General features: G+C 34.5%; 1 protein-coding gene across 1 annotated transcript in view; it reads left to right on the top strand.

Annotated features, from left to right (window-relative positions):
* The window catches only part of LOC131049988 (alpha-mannosidase I MNS4), a 195,946-nt gene extending 176,951 nt beyond the window's left edge, over positions 1 to 18,995 (top strand). The window contains exons 14-17 of the mRNA XM_057984108.2: positions 17,488 to 17,623; positions 17,806 to 17,876; positions 17,979 to 18,237; positions 18,352 to 18,995. Coding sequence (XP_057840091.2) covers positions 17,488 to 17,623; positions 17,806 to 17,876; positions 17,979 to 18,237; positions 18,352 to 18,711 — 826 coding nt within the window. The 3' untranslated portion in view covers positions 18,712 to 18,995. The remainder of the gene's footprint in view (positions 1 to 17,487; positions 17,624 to 17,805; positions 17,877 to 17,978; positions 18,238 to 18,351) is intronic.
* The last annotated feature ends 2,266 nt before the right edge of the window (positions 18,996 to 21,261 follow it).

The following is a 21,261-nucleotide window of genomic DNA, read 5'->3' as shown; positions in this document are numbered from 1 at the left end:
CCCTAAAAAATGACCTTTCTGAAATAATAATAATATTTCATGTGCAAAGGCCCCCTTCACTAGACATCCAACTTTTAAAACATTTTATTATGATTATCTTTCCAACAAGCTATTACACGAAGTTGACCGTTTATTATTTCTTAACATTAGACAACATTCGTGAAATATTAATTAATTATTCAACAACTCATCCAAGTTGCAGAAAGCACTGAAACTAAGTTGAAATCAAAATCTGATCACATTGGGATGATACTGAAGAAGGATGATGATCGGAGCCAACCGGGCGACTTACTAAAAATAGATGTGCAATCCAACAAGTTTGGAGAACACCTCAAGAGTCTGAAAACACTTCTGAAAGTGTCATAGTGATCTATAATGCCAATTGAGCTCATTGCCACACACAAAAACTCAGATATATTGAATTTGCATCCTCCAAGAAGTTTGAAGTTCTCCCCAACACACAAAGAAGCTTATGGGACAACTTGAAATTTGGCCAAAAGCTTATGAAACAATATTGCATAAAATGAGGACATCAAGCAAAATAAGTTGATTATAGATAATTTTGAATTCTCCAAAAAGCCCTTCAAATTTGAGCCATGCTTTTGGTGGAGTATAAACACTTTGAAGATGGAACTGAAAGTTTTCAGACTCTCTATGCCAATATATCCTCATCTTGTGTTTCATGACATCTGCTGAGCCTTTTGCCTCTCTTCAGGGCAGATAGTGATGTTGGAAACTTGGATGTATACCATAAATTCCTTTACTCCAAACTAGGTCTTTAATATAGGATTTCCAAGATTAGTAATCAGTACTGGTTAACATCTCACAAGAAATAGCAGCCATAATGCAATACAGAAATCAGAAAGCTGAATGAGTGAAAACTGATTGCACCATTTGAAAGTTAGGAAAATTCAAAAACATGCACTTCTGAAAAAATCACTGAAAAAGGCACCCATATGATCAAGATGTGCCCTTGATTAGTTTGAAAAGCTGAAATAGAGTACCTGAAACTGAAAATCTGAAAAATGGCAGCATCATTACCTGATGTGAAAATCTGAAAACCTGCTATATGAAAAGATCAGGAAAAATTGCAACAAAAAATGTCAGGATAGCTGAGAAATCATGTGTTAAAGCCAGATCTCTAAAACTACCTCGTGTGATGGTGGGATCCTTAAAAGTGGGATCTAGACATTTAATCAGCTCTTGTGATGAGTAAACCAATCAGGAGAAGCATGTCTATTTGATAGAATAATTTCAGCTCAATTATAGAACTTTAATTCTTTTCATGTTTTTCAAGATGACCCAAAACATAAAAGGCCAAATCAAATGCTATATTAGAATAAAAAGGGATCTGAAGCAACATTTCTTTCTGGTTGAAAATTTTTAGATCAGAGGGAGAAATTTGACTTTTTGGTATGTTTTTCAAAGCAACCCTAAACTGCACTTTAGAGGGTAAGTTAGATCTTGTTGCAGAAGTCAATAATGTTGGGGATGCTTTGATCTGGCTGCTTAATATTTTCATGGCATTTGAATCCTTTATTTATTTTTTGCTGAAAACTTGTTTTGTTGCTTTGTTTTCTTATTTTGGTAAAAATTACAAAATAAGAAGTCTACATCAACCAAAAAAATACAATTGAAGGTCATTGTAATTCCCATCATGTGTTCCCCAACTCACCAACTCTTTACTCTATCTCTCAACAGTTCCCCAATCCACACATGCCAGATTACTTATTGGCTCCAGAAATAGGTTAAGACCACTTCAAAATACAAACTTGCCTCTCCAAATCAATGGTGGGCTCTTCCAAATCCTCCTTAAGCTCCTCTGAATACATGAATGGGTGCTAAAGACTTGCCCAAATGATCTTCAATATGTGTTTTGATCTCAACCAATGTGCTGGTATTCTCTCCAATGGCATATATATTTTTTGCTAAAAAACGAGTTTTTCACTCCTTGTGTTTGAAAACAAAATTAATGCCGTTTTAGGGTGTAGGAGATGATTTTGAGTGTTTTTTATTTAACACTGTTGTTTTATTGTCTTTTTTCAATTTTAACTTCACCTTCCTATAGGCGAGTCTTCCTTGTAGGACTTGTTGGATCCAATGAGTCTCCCAGACTTGTTAGGTACTTACAAAAATTAAATCATCACTAAAAATTAATATGAAAATCTCCCAAATACTCCAATGAGGCATTTGCCTACATTTTAAATACATGTAAGGCATAATATATTATTAAAACATTTAAATATTAAATTGCCACAATAATATAAGAACATCATTAATATATAATAAAATGCAGCGATAAACTGCAAATAAGACAAAACGAACAAACAATCTTTACGAGCTGACTTCACAACGACTAGGTTTTCCGAACACTACCGACTATGGTAGTCGGGGCTCAAATATTAAAATACAAGAAAATTGTCTTTATTAAGTAACAACGGGTTTTGGCTTGGGGATATTTTGGCGAGTGTGCTATCTCTAGTTAACCACCGTTGGGAAATGGGCATGCATAGACCTGTGGAGCTAGGTTGTAATATCCCTTGGCTAATCTGACCCTGTTTCGCTTATTTGAACCCCAAGGAATATTGTCAAACACTTGGCATAAAATGTTTGAAGCCGCTGTAGTGAATTCTTTATTTGTCTTCTTTGGGTTTGTAGGCTGCAAATGAAGTTATGGAAAGCTTCTAACAATGCAAAGTTGTTATAGAAATGATATACTAGCTGTTTTAGACCTTTACACACACATGTAATGACTGAAATTAATTAGTATAGCTAGTTGACATTAAGACAAACACTTGTCATGCATCCCAATGTATACCTACAACCATTAGGCATTTAAGCAAACAATTGGCATGAAAGCTAAGTGGCTGATCAATGTTGAATGTTACCATGAATGTGGAATATGCAAATTATATCTCCATTAAACATATGCAACCTCCAAGTATTTCATGATATAATCATAATAGAAAATGATGCAATGAAGTAATGATTTTCTAATACAATGACCATAGATAGAAAACCTGGAATTTCAATGGCTGCTTTGATATATTGGTTTGATTCTCCTCATATGCAACTCCCTTGTGAAATATATATAGCTATTCAACCTTTCTAAATCCCCTTCTATAGAACTCAAACTACTGTAGTGCACTGTTCACGGCACTGTAGCGCACTGTTCATGCGCACTGTTCACGGCACTGTAGCGCACTGTAGTCTCTTTCAATCTGCAAACAAACTCTGAAATAAACCCTCCAATCAGCTCAATATTGACTTCTGAATGAAGCCAACTCTCACAAGCATAATCAGATGATATTGCACACCCTCTATATGCTGTTACAATGAAGAAGCCATGCTCTCCAATGCCGACAAGCCTTGAATCCTACAGAAACCCTTGGTATTCTACACTTCAATGCTCCAGAGAAACTTCAATCAAAAACTCCAATCACATAATCAATCCCCCTTCTCTTCTTTTCAAAAGCCTTATATATATTTCCCATGAAGGTTTGATTTTCTCCAATAAGGCATTAAATCAATTAATGATATTAAATGACATTTAATGATATAATATTTTCACTTTGTCATTTAATATTTCACCTTGGTAAAAGAGCCACAATTAATTAATTAAATGGTCCCCTTTAATGATACTTGGACCCTTACTTAAGTTATAATATAAAATTATATTATAACTTAATGATATAAGCTCAAAACATTAATGTTTATTTAAACTAAATAAACATTAATATCTCCATTAATATTCAACATTTTTGAACGCCGTCTGAACTGGGAGCTGACATGATGAAGCTGCATATGACCATACCCCCTTTACTAAAAATAGCAGGGGTCCATCTCTAACATCCCAAGACTTACTAAAAATAGGAAGTAGAGCAAATGATGTCCGAATGATGCCAAACGAAGACCAAACTGAAGCACTCTGAACACTGGAGATGATACCAATCCTCAAAAGACCCTCTATCCAACACATTAGCCTACGAGGGTCAGGATAATAGGCTAATCTCACAAAATCCAAGTCTGCTAAAATAGGGACATTACATAGGTGGAGTCAATGCCCTATAGCTGCAATTACCCAAATTAACAAGGGTACTTGTGCGTGTTCACCATGGCCGAAGCACATACACAAATATTAATATTCCCCAATCTGAGTCAACATAACAATGTGGCCAATATATCATAATATGACCATATAAATCATGATGACCTAAACAATAAATCATCATACATTATAAGCATCATCAGTACATCATGTTATAATCATATCCTTTTGAATATATTAAATCACTAACTCTAACATATATTTTATCGCTTGCAATGATATACATTTAATATCTCAAATGGAATAGCATAACATAAAATATCACTTGCTACATTTTAACCACTAATCAATTTGACTTTTCATTCCAACATTCATATTAACATCTCAATATGATACTTCTCTAACTCTAACATGTATTTTATCGCTTGCAACGATATACATTTAATATCTCAAATTGAATAGCATAACATAAAATATCACTTGCTACATTTTAACCACTAATCAATTTGACTTTTCATTCCAACATTCATATCAACATCTCAATATGATACTTTTGAATCATGACATCAGTCTATCCACAATCATTTGATATTGAAAGCACAATTAGGCCATAATAAACAACCACACCAATATCAATAGATCTACCATCCAATCAAGTAAAAGATCACATCACGTCACTCTTAGGTGCATAATCAACCACAACACATAAGTCCTCACAACCAGGCACAAAGAGGTAAGCACTCATATCAATGCAACAACACCATGATGGTCACCATGAAGCAACACAAACACATCACTGGGCCAAAACGATCACGAAACACATATCAAAGCAAAACATAAGCTAACAATCCCAAGGGTAATATGCAGCAACAAAGCACCTAAAACAAGATCACATCATCACACAATATCCACATCACCAAATTGCAATTGGCAAAATCACAAGCATCATGCCAAATCCACATCAAGGCTATGCAATGAAGAAGGGCACCCCGCCATGAAGACTTAAAAGAACAATTGCAACAATATTAATACCTAAACCTGGGCGATGCATGGCAAGGTAAAGGGTCGGCCAGGGCAGAAGGAAGTTATGGCTGACCTAGGGCAACAATGTAATTCAGCTTTAATAAATAAATTTAGGCAATGAAATATACATGAGGGATGACTTGTTTGGCTTTTAAAAGAAATTAAAATTATGCTATGGTGGCAGCCAACCTATTGGTGTTTGAATTAAATGTATTTTGCTAGAGCACCCACCTTTGGGCAAGGGTTTGGAAATAATAAAAATTATATATTTGAACCTAGCCGACCTGTTTAGAAGGGTTGCAAGTTTTGAGAAAGAGGTGCTATTTGAAAGGTATAAAGAAGAGGTGTCTGTGGATTATTCAAACATCCAATTACTGCATATTATTCCTATTCCAAAGTGCAGATTCGTAGCAGAAAGGGAGCAAAGATCAATCTAATATTACCTGCAGATTGGTGTGAAAAGAGGGAGATTAAGCAAACCCCAGAAGTAGAACATCTGTATCTACAAAAAGGGGAAATTCAGTAATTAAGAAAGCAACATCTCATCTAAATAAAAATAGGCACAAAGATTCATAAGGAACAACTCTGATTTCACCAATAGATAGGCATAGAGATCAAATTAAAAATCATTGTTATTGGAAGCTGTAGCATTACTATCCAATTGTGGTATGCATAAATATGTGTGTTATTTATGTTTGATATATGGGCTATAATAGATGGTAATAATGTACTTGATGAATAACCCTTAATAAATTGATATAGGCAATTATGTGGAATGACTAGATTTCCAATCCGTCTATCAATTTGTTGCAACCAACCATAAGGTTAGGAAAGGAGTACAAGGAGGGAGAAATTATTATGAGGTCCTCTTCTAAACACCCCACCTCATGATGGTGACAAATAGTCTCATGAGGCCAACGGGGTGCAAGGAGTGCCCCACCCTTGGGCTCAGAAGGGAAGGATGCTCCAGACACCCTATTGTGACTTCCCCACCAACCTTAGCAATGGTTGATTATTGGAATGGATTTAGTGTGATCTCAATCATAACACTAGGTACCCCACCTCATGAAGGATGGATGGCGGAAGGCCACATGAGGCCAAGAGGGATGCTATATGCACTCTTGGGCCTAGGGTAGAGAGTCACTTCAAGCACCCTATCATGTTCCCTTATCTGGGTCGTTATGATTGAACCTAAATAATAAATTATAGATTTTACATGATTACGATGATTATGAATATATTTTGTTTGATCCTAGTAGTAATAATTGATATTATGTATTGTATTTTTTCATTGATTATCTAATATGATTGCAGGATCTCAACCAGAATCTATCTTGTTCAGCCATTTAAGTTGGTAAATAAAATGATATCCCTAACTTCACTCCATTTCTTGTTTTATTGGGAATTGTGACTTTAGGGCAAAAACTAGGGCATTTACAAAAAAGGGTTCATTACTGCAAATGGGGGAGGCATTACAAAATGTTTCTTATTCAAGGTCATGCAAAATTGATTGTTCAAAATAATCGGATAAATTAATTATGAATATACAAGCGTATATAAAGGAACTACAAGACGGTGTTCTAAAAAGAACAAACCATTAATCTAAAGCTTAAAAAAGCTTGTAACGCTAAATAGAGCTTAAAAGCTTAAAACTAAAAAGTAAACTATGGGTTCTTATAAAAGAAGCAATAGTTGACTAATGACTAACTAAATGACCATTAATAGAACCACAAAAGAAGGTAACGAACTAAAAGAATTAATTATTCTAATACCCTCCCTTAATGGTCATTGTATCAACTAAGTACCCGACAGAAGACACTGCAAGTCTTTTGATCACAAATGCAATGCAAAGAACGCTCTGTTGCTACAAAGACCCTCCCAGGATCTGCAAAGTGGTAATGACCAAGGATAGTTGACTCTAGATGATTGATGTAACCCTCACACGCGAATTATAGAACTGTCACACGTGAATTATATAAGCCTAAAACCATGATTTTGAGGAAAAATCGGCAAACCCTTTTGTACAAGAGTACTAAGCACTGTTTGCTCCACAACTCCAAAACAAACTGCAAGATACCACGGTTGCAGATCTTCGCCCTAGCAGTGCGACCCAAAATTAACTGCAACAAAGCACATTTTTGTGGAAATTAACTGTCAAACCTTGACAACTTCACGAATCACAAAATGCCACATGAACTTCGTGTATTACAGATGATTTTTGAGGAAAAAATCGAAAAAACCAACAATTTTTTGAGTAAAAAATCTTGAAAACCTAGAAATCCCACGCAAACTTTGCGGATTATAGATGATAATTTTTAAGGAAAAATTCTAAACCCTGTGAACAATTTTTGAGGAAAAAATCGTGAAAACCCTGCAAACAATTTTTAAGGAAAAAAATCGTGAAAACCTTGAAAATGTCACGTGGCACAAGCCTGATTTTTGAGGAAAAAATCAAGCAAAACCCTCCCATGATTTTTGTGGAAAAAATCAGAAAATCGACAGACAGTTTTTCATGAAAAAATCGTGAAAACCCTGGGACCTATAGGATGAGAGGTCTGGCCCAAATCAATCTGATCAAGGAAACGATATTCAAATATCTTGAACATGTGCTCTTTCTAGGTGTTGTTGCAACTGTTGAATTTTTTACTGTGTTCCAACATGATGTTGATCAAAGATGTCATCATGAAAACCGAGGTTGAATGAGGTCAACCTAGTGAAGGCAAGAGATAGAAGAATCTGATTAAGAATCATAATAGAAATAGCTACACAAAGAATCTGAGCCTTGGAGTGGAATTTGAGGCATGAATCCAATGTGCGAATTTCTGGGTTTGCTGAAAAACCCAGAAATTAAAATTTTGAAATTGTTGAAGACCCAAGAATTTTTCTCCAAACCCTAGGGCGTAGAAAAATAATCGGCAAAAAATAGGCACAAAACCCAAGGCATAAAATGTTAGCACGAAATTTTGGAAAATCCCAGAATTTTTTTCTGCAAGTTTGAAATCTGTATATTTTTTTTTCTGAAAATAACAGAAAAAAAATAATCTTCAAAACATAGAATATCTGATTTTAAAAAAAATCAGAAACCCTAGTTTGCGCACCAAAACATAGATAAATCGCTGAAGAAACCCAAAAATACGAAATTTGCAGAGAAAAAAAACCTTAAAAAATCAGAAACCCTAGTTTGCGCACCAAAACATAGATAAATCGCTGAAGAAACCCAAAAATACGAAATTTGCAGAGAAAAAAAACCTAACCGCCGCCCAGAAAAACTTTGACGTGGGTCATACAACAGTTGCAGGCGAAAACAAAAATTGCGAAAATGCAAAAAGTCGCTGCCAAAAAACGTGGTTTGCAAAGAAAATCCCGCGAAATAAATCACGAACAGACAACCCATGTCACACAGAAACCCTAAAAATAAATCACCATCGTGTCGCGCACAAATCGTGGAAGAAAATCCCTATTGGAAAAAAACACGGGCTAAAATTGCAAAAAAACTTCCTGCCGTCAAATAGAAACCTTGGACGCAGGGAAAAAAACCCTGCTGTCGTGCAGAATAAATCGTGTGAAATTCGCACGTGGAGCACATAGAAGGTTTTGAAAGTTGCTAAAAAAATGCTGGTTGAAAAACCCTAGCTATGCATAGACGCGACCCAAAAAATCGTGGAAATAACAGAGGAAGTCACACTAAAACCTGCGAAACGCCACTATGCAGAAAAATCGTGCCAAAAAGTCGTGCATGAAAGACACGAAAAATCAGCAAAAAGGCCTTGCAAAAATCTCTGATTTGCAGAAACCCTAGCACGAAACTTTTGGGCCCTTAAAAAATCTTCAAAAACCCTAGCACGAAAATCTGCATAAAAAATCCAAACAATAGCAAAGTCATTTTTTAATAAAAACGATTAAAAATTTTTTTTTTGGCAAAAATTTCCAGCTATCATGGCCTACGAATTTTTAATTAAAAAATTTGCCAGACTTTGAAAAATCCCATCGACCCGCTTTGATACCATGAAAAATTGATTGCTCAAAATAATCAGATAAATTAATTACGAATATACAAGCATATATAAAGGAATTACAAGACGGTGTTCTAAAAAGAACAAATTGTTAATCTAAAGCTTAAAAAAACTTTTAATGCTAAATAAAGCTTAAAAGCTTAAAACTAAAAAGCAAACTATGCGTTCTTATAAAAGAAGCAATAGTTGACTAATGACTAACTAAATGACCATTAATAGAAACACAAAAAAAGGTAACTAACTAAAAGAATTAATTATTCTAATAGGTCATGTGTCTTGATGTTCCACCACCCAAATATTGCCCTACACCAAAAAATGGTGCTGGTGGATAAGCATGGTACAATGCAAAAGGTTGTCTCAAGCTTGGATGAAAGCCAATCCACTGCTAAAGCTTTTGCACTCCTTGCAAACTGCTTTTGTTGTTGCTGCTTGCCCTTCCCCTTTTACTTCTTAGGATGCTAAGAAGCATAGTGGCTGCTCTTTTGACATATGTAACATTTGATATTGCTTAAGTCTTTCTTGCTCTACTAAGAAGAATTTGAATTCTTTCCTTGATGACCCTTCTCAGGTCCTTTTTTGCCACCTTTCGTCATTCTCTTAATGAGGGTTTGGATTTGACTATCTTCTATTCTGACTAAATTAAATCTAAGTCTTGTTTCTTCTTGGATGAAATCATCCCAAATCTTCTCATAAGTGGAAAGCTTCTCATGAGCACAAACACCCCAGAAAAAAGGATCCCAAGATGAAGAGAACCCATTTAAGGCTATGGAAATCAACTCTTAGTCTTCCACCTTCACCACGATTGTAATAATGTAATGTCCCCTTATCGGATTTGGTCTAATTTTAACCATAATCAAACTATTTTCAAAATACTAATAACTTAAACAACCTTGATTAAGAATCAAGTCTATCTTACACGAGTCAAATCTGTGATATTTGATCTTTCTTTAATCTATCAAGTACTTGCTAAATCTTATTCTGATTCATATAATTCCTTTACGCATTTATTAATTATTATTTGTATAAATTATTGCATGATATTACAACGTAACTTCTAAAGTATTATGTAACCTTAACTATTTTATTAATATCTATTATTATTAATACCTATATTTACATATCATTATATTACTCTTATTCTAATTTGAGTATATATATATATGAACTAAATAGTATTATTAATTATTTATGGATTACTAGTATCCTTTTATATTATTACTATACAACTAAATAGTATCACCAATCATTTATGGATTTGCTAGTATCCTTTATATTACTACTGTATACTTTTATATTATAGTAATGTGTTTAGGGGCTGATATTGGCAGACAGATCTGACGCATGTCAGGTCTGGTCTGCCACTGGCTTGATATCTTTATTAAATATATTACACTCTATGTTAATATTTTCATTAATATTAACTTCTGCATAGCAACATTATTTCATATGTATATATATTTATAGATTCATATACTTTCATCTATTTTCAAATATTATTAACTATAACCGCAAAGCTTAATATATATATATTACTGCTTGTAACTGTATGTGTAATGTCCCCTTATGGATTATCTTGGTAAGTGGGGACAATTATCTTGATTCCTATTCTTTCTCTAAATGATTGAGACTTAAACCAAGTGAAGGGTATTGCACAGATTATCAATTGTTATTTCTTACCCAAATACGTCAGAATTGATGTAGAACTGATAGCAAGGTCTGATATATAATCATGAGATATACTATAAATGAGATTACTTAGTTACTTATTGTGATAAAGGAATGAGGCCGGTCTGATGTACGATATGCCTCCCACTTGATATATTCATAAATATGGCTTTTGGCAATGGTTTACTCTCTCGGGTATATATCAGTTTCTTATACCCGCGTCTATGTATTTCTATGCAGCGATATGTAATTGTTCTCCCATGATACCCCCCTTGTAATACATCTCACACCCTCCTTCACCATTGTATATATATTTATTATTTATTATAAGTGATGAAGAATCAATGTATATATACATTATGACAGTAGTTGGTTATTGCTGAACCCATTTATCACATTGATATTAATAATGTTACTAATATCATTATATTGTGTTATATTATCAGCATTATTTTATGTTATCTACATTTTATTATATTACATTTCGGTATTGTATTACATTGATAATATCATACTATATTAGTAATTTTATATCAGATTTTTCAAGACATATTAGCTTCAGATTTTATTAACATCATTACGTTAGTTTGACATCTTTATGTTATATTACACTAATAGTATTACCATGTTAATATGTGAGTAAGTTAATGTGTTGTATTACATTAGCAGTGTTAACAGCATATCAATTTAACCGTATAAATTATATTAGTAGCATCCTGTTGTATTAACAGCATTGTATTATATTAGCAGTACCATTTTGTATTAATAGCAATCCTATATCCCCATGTTCATACCGTACGTATTTCCTAGGCAATGTGACTGCTGGCCATCTTTCCCTGCCGCTATTCCTTTCCGCCCTCCTCTTCCCCTCTTCCTCCTCACGGTTTGTTCTTTAATACCAGCGCGGGGGGGGGGGGAAGTGTTGGAACGGTCCCTACAAAGGACGTGGCCGCTGAGGGAGAAGGTGAGCGGTGGTGACTGTTGGAGTCACCGCTCCCTGCCCGATCTGCACTACCGCTTGGTTAATCGCATATCACCAATGCGCTCACGGAAGGTAATACATTATAAATAATGTATTAATCATAATGTTTTGATATAAATAATCTATATTGCATGTTATATATTTTATATTGGTTAATATCGTATGGTAATGTGGTTTTATTCCATACTAATGATTTGTAATGTATTTTGATAATTTATATTGTATACCAATATCATATTTTATATTGAATAACACATTATAGGGTAAATATAATATTATATTATGTATCAATATATCTATTTTATGTTTTAATAGTATTTTATGGTAAAACTTCTTTAATAGTTAATATAATATTAATAATTGAAATATGAACGTTATATTAAAACAATAATAATAAATAATAATCATAACAAATAATAAACATTAATAAGCATATATTAGAGGAAAATCGTGAAGTCTCATAAATGAGACGATTTTCCAATATTATTAATGTTAATTAATAAATGTTTTAATTATCGTCTTTATTTAATCCTATGTCCAAAGAGGGGTTATGACAAATAAGTTGATCAAGAAGTTCAGTAATCTTCATCGAATAGGTGGCTACTATGTTTGTGCCATGCATACCTACAACATTGAGCTTTCTCTTTAGGAACATCTTACAAGATATGTCCACACTTTAATATAGATTGGTTAAGGCAGCATACATCTCCTTTGCAATATGAGGGATCAAATGATCTTACATTGAATCTATGATGATTCGCTTTGACTAGGCCATCTTCTGTTATGTTCAGCCAATTGGACAGCATCAACAGGAGGTGTAACCTTGGGTTACACATAAATTCAAAGGTCAACTTTTTCCATAACCATCTTCAATTTGCATTTCCAATGTGTAAAGTTGGAAACACTCTCTAGGTGGTCACTCTCTGAGACCAGTAGTAGTCATGTTTGTAGCTGTTGGAACATGCTTAAACTAAACAACTCAGTTGAAAATATAGCAGATCAACACTACAATTGCTGGAGCAATTAGGGCATCACACCCTAGAACCTCTTATAGGTTCAAATTATTTCAATCATTGAAGGAAGGGTACTAAAATCTTTGGGTAACTCCCTCTGACAAGTCGCAGCAAATTCCATTCGTGGACTAAAAGATTTCAGTTTTCATGCTCTTATAGGTCCAGACCATGGTAAGCAGATTATGGACTCAAAAAATAACCCTAACTACAAATTGAAACTTCAATTAAAACTATTGTCTATAGAGTATGTTAACCTGCAAAACAAATCTTCTTAACAAACAAAAACAATGAATAAATGAACTCAGAATGATATTATTTGCTGTCTGAATCATAGTTGAAAAACTTGTACTCGACAAAAACAAGGCAAGGCCCGAAAATGCGACTCTGCAAAAATTCGGCAAAAACTCGGCAACTTAAAAATTTGCTTATTTTTCACTTGAAATGCATTTTTTTTCGCAAAATTCAATGAGGAGATGCATCCAATGAGTCAATAAAAGAAACAAGTTGACTCTAGTTATATTTGATTGAGTTAAATGCAAATAGGGTACAAAATGGCATTCTCATGTGGAATGCTGATGGTTGATAGTCCAAAACAAAATGAAAATAGCAAATTGTATTTGTAAAACTAAAAGTAAATACTACATCAAAACATTTTACATCTTCCTCTTCCCAGCTCTAGTGATAACTAGGGGAGAGGTAGAAGTAGAGGGTCTAGTCCTAGGAGTTCATTGTGGCACCTCCACCTCACCAAAACAAGGTCGAGGGTAGCACCCCTCGCAGGGATCTGAGGGTGAGAGAAAGAAAGAGGTAGAGAGATAGGTCTAGATCTTCGAAGAGAGAGGAGAGGATGAGCGATAGAGAGGGGACAGAGGTAGAGTGATAGGGAGAGAGATAGGTCTAGAATTTAGAGAGAGCCAGAGAATGCTGATAGGACCCTGTTGATTATTGTAATTTGATTGTCTGAAAATTTATAAGATCTTCTAAAAGTTGGAATTTGCATTATAACTCCTAGAGATTTGAAACCACTCTTAAACATCCTGCCAATATATACATGAAATACTGAAAAGCGACTTATTCTTAAATGTTATATTTCATGTATAGATTCTAATGAAGAGAATGAGACTGACTTGAAGAAGAAAAATAATTGATGTGTCTGGGCCTCTTTTTTTTATGCAACCGATTTTTTGTGAAAAAATCACCAAAAACTCCGCGAGTTAGTATTTCATCAATGGTCTGAAATTTTTTATGTATTAAAAAAGTAAGCACCCATGGTCAATAAATAGATCTGCTGTCTTAGACATCCAAAGAAACAATTTAAGTGCTAATCAAAGCTGGAGCCTTACCTCTTTTTCAATCACTTAAAATCTAAAACTAGGAAGCTAACTGCTCCTGTTTCGAGAATTTAAAAAAAAGAAACTTGAAACTGTCAATAAATTGAGTAGACTTGCAGCTAAATTTAGGAACACTATCACTAAATAAAATATCCATCTACAGCAGTTTTATTCGCTAAATATTGTATGTTTCTGCAATTGGCTAATTCACTAAACATGGGATGTTTAATGCACCTAGCTTCACTGCTGCTGCATCAATGGGAAAAGAGCAGCTCCTTTGCGATAAAAATTTACACCCAAAAGAACAATATCACATGACAGCTTCCCATTGTAAACAATAGTACAAGTTGGTCACAAAATACTTTCTTTCTTTGCATTTGGTCATTATGTTTGTGAAAAACAGACAATACATACAACCATCCATTTGCACAGGGTGGAAATGTGCATGCAACCAATCATCAGGAATATAAGTTGATATAGAGTAAGACTTGAAAGTTGAAATAAAACATCCTCTAGTATTCTCTCTTTTAGAGTAACCACCATCAGTAACTCGTATTAGAATAATTTATGTATTACAAAAATGACTGAAAACAAACTGGCATCATGATTTGCCACAATACTACGGTTGACATAATAAAATTCTAGAACAAATTATAAATGGGCTGATGCTGCATATTAACCATTATACTGTCCTAAACAACTGTGCTTGCAGAGTCTTAAACCAATCGAATTGCTGTGCACAATGGACATTGCCTTAACTTTTGAAATTACCATTGAATGATTTCTATTATCATCTCTTTTAGATCCCAAGGGACATTTTGAAAAGAAATCCTTCAGCACCCTTAACTATTGATTGTAGCTGTTAAAGAGTCTGATATCAAGTGAAATGCATGTGAAACAGGTCAAAGTATATCATAATAGCAACAAAATGTATTTTGTTAATCCAAACATGTTGGGATCGTGTGATATGTGGAAACAATTAAACGATTTCAAGATTGCCAAGTAATATTATTGTTTTTGGACTATGTTACTAGTCTGACCCCTAGAGGACCCAAGTCCTGGTCCAGTCCTTCATGGGTGCTGCCAAGGCTCGCCATTTCACCTGTGGATTCGTCTCAGATGAACCCACGACAAATTTTGCACATTTTTTATTCATTTTTTTCCATATCCTTCTGCATCATTTGGTTTCCATTGACCTTTCACCATTAAACTGGTTGATCTAAACAAACAAACTTGTACCATAGTGTGAAGATCTTTCTTTTTTGGTTTAAATAGTAGGGAAGAGCATGCTAGTTGTGTAATGTCCCTTTTGGTGATATTCTTATAATTTGCCCTAAAATCACAATTCCAACTAAAAATAAGAAATATAATATATTTAAGAGTATAAATTTATCAACTGAAATGTCTTTAACAAGATAAATCCTGGTTTATGTCCTGCACACAAGATTAGTCCCTTGGAAATTGACGATAAATCAAGATAACATCTATTATACGTCATGAAATCATATAAACACTCTCTTATTAAAAATATAATTATGGCATTAGCTATTCCAATGGGGATTCCCATATTAGCCTTGCTAGGAATTCGTTGAAACATTTGCAAACCGCAGTCTCAAGGTTGGTGGCCCTTGTATTGCAAGAGCATGGAAGGTGGGCTACCCTTCCATCCCTTAGTTCACCTTGGAGGCTGGCCATCCTCCTTGTTCAAGCCCAAGAACATGGTAGGACGGTCTTTTATTCCACCTCCTGGCCCACGAGCATGGAGGATGGTCTTTTATTCCACCTCCTGGCCCATGAGCATGGAAGGCTGGCCGTCCATTCCATCCCAAGGTGGCGTACTTTATGGGACCTCAAGCCCAAGGGCACACTAAGTTCCTTGGCCCACAAGCATAATATTTATCTTGGGGTGGCGTACTTGATGGGAACTCAAGCCCAAGGGTGCACTAAGCCCCTTGGCCCATGTATATAACATTCATCTTGGGATGGCGTATGTGGGTCTCGTGAACTCGGAAGGCTGGTTGTCCTTCCTATTTACAATCCACTTCTCTAATTTCAAAATAGGTTATCTAACAAATTCTTGATTATATATAATGAAGAGAAACATTTAGATTACTCACAATATTCAATAATTGCTGTAAATATTACTTATAGCATGAACACATATATGAACACCTATAATTTAACTTTATTCACATAAATTATCCTTAATCTATTTGCTGCTATTGGATATTTACTTCTGCTCTTAATCCAGATCAGATTAGTTATTTTCTTGTCTTCTTTTCCCTTGTTCAATGCCACTCTAAATCAGGCTTCCTCTTCTTTTATACCCCCTCATATTGGGAAGGGTTACATCCCTTAACTTTAAAGAGCACCTGCTGCCTTTTCACTAACACTCTCTGCCTCTTGATAAATAATAATTAAAGCAAGTTCCAATCAAGGTAATGATAAATCTCAGTCGGCTCCCTTTGAGAAATTACTGCCCTTAATTTTGTTGGCCTTTGTTAAATAATTATTGCCAATATTTAGTACTTATTTTGGGTTGGCCTTGCATTTTTTAATTTCATAGGTTTAATTATTTAAAGCTGCGATTTGCTAGGTTATTTGCTGTGTTATTTTTCTATCACCTTCTCTTATGGTGGGGGGCATGACAAGCTGCCAATATCACTCCAAAGTGCCAGTGGTTGATTGCCAAGAAAATTTGAGCCTTTCAATATCACTGTTCAAACGGTTTTGTTGCTTAGGTGTGTGAAATTCCCATTCCTTCTCCGTGCATTCGTACCCTTCTATATTCTGCACTCTTCATCGTGTGTGCCTATCTATTCGATATTGCCTGTGTATTTAATTTTAATATTGCCTATGTACGTGCATGTGAGTGTTCTCGCAGCCGACAATATATTATCGAATATACGAATAGGTCAATATATTCAATTAATATAAAATGCTCTATCAAGTGGAAGGTAAATACATTTATATATAATAATTTATGTTATATTTGTTTGTTTTATAGTAATAAGTTTTTATATTGGATTTATATGTTTTTGTATGAACCCAACAAAAAAACAAAAATTGACTGAACTTACAACCAAATCCTCAAACCTGCACATAGGTTTTGGAGCTTTATTAAAATACATGCAGCTTCTATTTATTACTTTGCATGCCAAAACATAGTGATTTATTTGTAATTATTTCTGCAAGCTTTGCCTGGTTGCTTTGAAAGACAAAACTAATGGTCTGTTGGACATGCAATGATGGGTGGTATCTTTGAAGTGCTTCATGTACTACACTCAACATCTCGATTTGTTGGTTATGGAGGCCCCAAAAAGCAAATTGATCGTTCCAATTTCTCATTTTTAATGGTGAAGAGATCTTAGTAGTTCAAATTCATTTATTGATTTTACTTTCCTTGTGACAGGTATCTTGATGTTGGACGGGACATTGTTGCCAGTCTGCAGTACAGTGCATGGTGCCCTTGTGGATATTGTCACATAGCAGATGTAGAAACTCACAAACAAGATGATCACATGGAAAGCTTTTTCCTAGCTGAAACAGTACGGCTCATGATGAGTGGATGTTTGTGGTGTTAAGTTTTAACAGTATGTTACACTTCCACAGGGTTTATCAAGTCATCTCATTATTAGTTTGTTTGCCTCTATGAATTTTATCTTGTTTATGCTCATAAAATGTTTCAACTGAAGTACATCCATAAATTAAAAGTATAATTGAAATGCAGGTTAAGTACCTATGGCTTCTTTTTGATTTGGCTGTGGGTGGGGAAAATATGGTGGAAAAAGGACCATACCAGTAAGTGTTTATTTTGGCATTCACTGCTGTTTTAGGACACCCAAAAGTTACTATGATGGCATAGTTTACCCATGTTTCACTAATGGTATTTTCACCTGCCAGGTATATATTTAATACAGAAGGCCATTTGTTCCCCATGTCTCCTGAGATATCTTTAACAGAAGAACACTGTTCCTATGTTGGAAGTTTTTGCAAGGATAACCATCAGCATAACTCTATGTTGAATAATTTCAAGACTGATCTCAAAGAGGCAATGGAATTTCATGCAAATGACAAGGCATTTGGCAATGATTGGTGTCCTGCAACAAATCCAACACATGAGGCAAAGGATGAGTATAATGCAATGCATGGCCTTATTAAGGTTAGTATTTTGTGTGGTGTTCAAGCATTCTCTGTTAGTTGTTGGGCATTTGTTTTAGAGGCTTCTTATGTGTGTCAGTAATTCTTAATTAAAAATGCATGAAAAAATTTGCAGGGTATTTGTCCAGCACTGAACCATTGGCGAAAATATGGCATTTCTTCTTTGGCAGATAGTGTAGCTACAGCAAAGGAACCCAGTACACACACTCAAAATGGTCCCCATAACAAACAGAACGCTGATATTAGAAAGCTGATTGCTGTCTTTCAAAAGACTGACCATGAATCTGTAGCTTCAAATGCTGATAATCCAGCGAGGAATTCATTATCAGATGGTACAAGATTGAATGCCCAAGATCATATTAAAGTTGAAAATGTGCTTACTGAAGGAAATGAGATGCTTCATGTGGGAACTGCAAATCATTCTGAAAGCAGTGTAGATTATAGATCTTCCCAAGATGTTCCAAAGGAGGGTTAGTGTCAATCCTTCTGAATTTGATGAATGATTTGTTAGCATTTTTTGTCATTGATGTCTGGTATTTGTCAATCTCATAAAATCCGAAGAATGAAATAACAAAGAGCAGATTTGATGTTTAACAAATTGAATGATTGCGGAAACGAATAGACATCTTCAAACTGTTTCTGCACACTAAAACTTGGTCTGAAAACAGTTCAATAGAATGTTAAATTCGATCAGTTTGGTGGTCAAATCTTAATCTACAAACAAAATTGAATTATAGAATACTCTTACAGAATGTCACAGGAACTTGCAATCTGGTCTTTATTGTTGGCATCGGTCACAATTTCTTTGTTTGATGGAAATAAGGTCTGCGAAACAGTAGTACGAAATGTATTTATTCTTTCTTAGTCAATTCTATAAACTTTTTCTTTACCATCATAAGCAGATACAAGTCTTGGCACAAAAATATATCTTGCTTCTTTGGTTCAAGTATGATTGGTTGACTGTTGTAACTATGATTGTTGTCAGTTGTATGTGGTGGTTACAACTTCCTCCTAACCGACAAGGAAGTTATTAATTAGTTTTTCCTATCGATGGAAAAAGAGAATACTATATATGTGCTCAATGAATTTAATAGAAGGGTGTTGGAAGTAATACGTGTGTATTCCACAAAGAAAATTTTGTTAATGACTTTGATAAGAAGAAAGTTATATTTATAATATTCTGATTGAGGCTGTTTGAGACTAAGGCTGGGTATAATCTGAGGAAGATGCAATACTAACATATGTGGAACATATTGTTTGAAATGAAAGTGCTGTATTCGTTCTTCACAGATCAGGTATAACTGTATTTTTCCTTGAGTCTATTCAGAATTTGTGAGGAAAAGAAAAGGGTGCTGATAATAAACACGTTCTTTGTTCATCTGCAAAGTATCAAATGATCTGTTAATTGACATCTTTCAGATTTATTAGTATATTTTAGTTGACCATATTCAACTTTTGGAAGCGTATTCAGATTGTAGCAGATTCTTATTACATTTGGGCCAATTCACTTTTTAGAAATTTGCTTACAGAACATTGAAGGATTGCATACATTCAGATTGTAATGGTTTACATATCTCCAATTCTGTAAAAAAGTAAAACTTCTGAGATAGAAGTCATTCACTTTGCAATTGTAATCAATGCTTCAAATACACAAGGGTGGTGCTCATATTGTTGGATATTCAGATTATTAAGTAGGTGCTTATATTTGGAAGAGTTGGTGCTCTTATTATAGGGGTTTAGTGACTTCATGATTCATTGTGAGGCTGGATTAGTATAATATATCCTAGCAGCATTTCTCACCGTGGTTTTTCCATTCTGGGTTTCCACATAAAATCTTGTGTTTTGTTTCTTGTATGATTGCATTGCTTTTTTGTTTTAGTTACATTTTCTTTCAGATTTCAGTTTAAAAATTAAAAAGCTTTAATTGCACTCAAGTTAAGCGCTAAAGTTAAAAGTATTGCATCTACTATTGATTCTCTCTCCTTCCCTCTCCCCTCTCCTAGTAGTAGGACTATGTTCTACAATTGGTATCAGAGTCAATGCTTTAAAAAGACCTAATTAGTCTAAGCAGATCTTGGTTATAGAACACATGGCTAACTTGGAAGGGTCTTCATCCAATAAGGCACCTTTGTTTGATGGCACCAACTATGGATTATGGAGCATTAGAATGGAAAGTTACAATTCTTCCTTAGGGTTTGATGTTTGGATGGCTGTAAAAGATGGTTATATTATACCCAAACTTTTTTTAATTGATCCTACGAAGAAAAAGGATAATGAATACAATGCCAGTTAAAAATGCTAATGTGGTTTATCTAACACTAAGTTTGTCAAAGGTATGCATTGTAAGTCAACCAAGGAAATTTGGGACAAACTAAAGAGCATTTACGAAGGAGATGAAAAGGTAAAGCAGGCCAAACTACAAACCTTCAGGGCTCAGTTTGAAAGTTTAAAAATGAAAGAACATATTGTAGACTGTCTATTATAAGTAGACGAGATAGTGAATGCAATCAAGGGCCTTGGAGAAGAAATAGAAAACAAAGAAGTGCAGAAAATTCTAAGATCTTTACCCTCCAGGTGTAATGGTAAAATTTCTGCAATAGAAGAAGCTAGAGATCTTAAACAAATTACTATTGATTATTTGCATGGAATACTAACTACTTATGAAATGAGAATGTATGAAGAGACTACTAAGAGAGAAACTGCTTTCAAATCCACAAAGAAGACAAAAAGAAAGTTCAGGATCAGACACTAACATGGATGAAGAGCTTGCATACTTGGTAAATAAACTAAAAAGAAGTTTTGACAAGCGCAAAGGGAAGTTACCCTTCAAGTGCTTCAATTATGGGATAGCTAAGCACTTTTCTATTAAGTGTCCCTATGGCAAAGATAACCAAGATAATGAGGAAGGCTTCAAAAAGAAGAATAAAGGACAATCTTCTTACAAACAGTAAAACTTCTCAAAAAGAAGAAAAGTTTATGCATTAAAGAAGGCATTTCAAACTCAGAAGATAGTGAAGAGCCTGGT

The sequence above is a fragment of the Cryptomeria japonica genome, chromosome 9 (genome assembly GCF_030272615.1).
Source record: "Cryptomeria japonica chromosome 9, Sugi_1.0, whole genome shotgun sequence".
In the NCBI taxonomy this organism is placed as follows: domain Eukaryota; kingdom Viridiplantae; phylum Streptophyta; class Pinopsida; order Cupressales; family Cupressaceae; genus Cryptomeria; species Cryptomeria japonica.
Note: the sequence above shows the minus strand (reverse complement) of the source record. Positions and strands in the feature narration are given on the sequence as shown.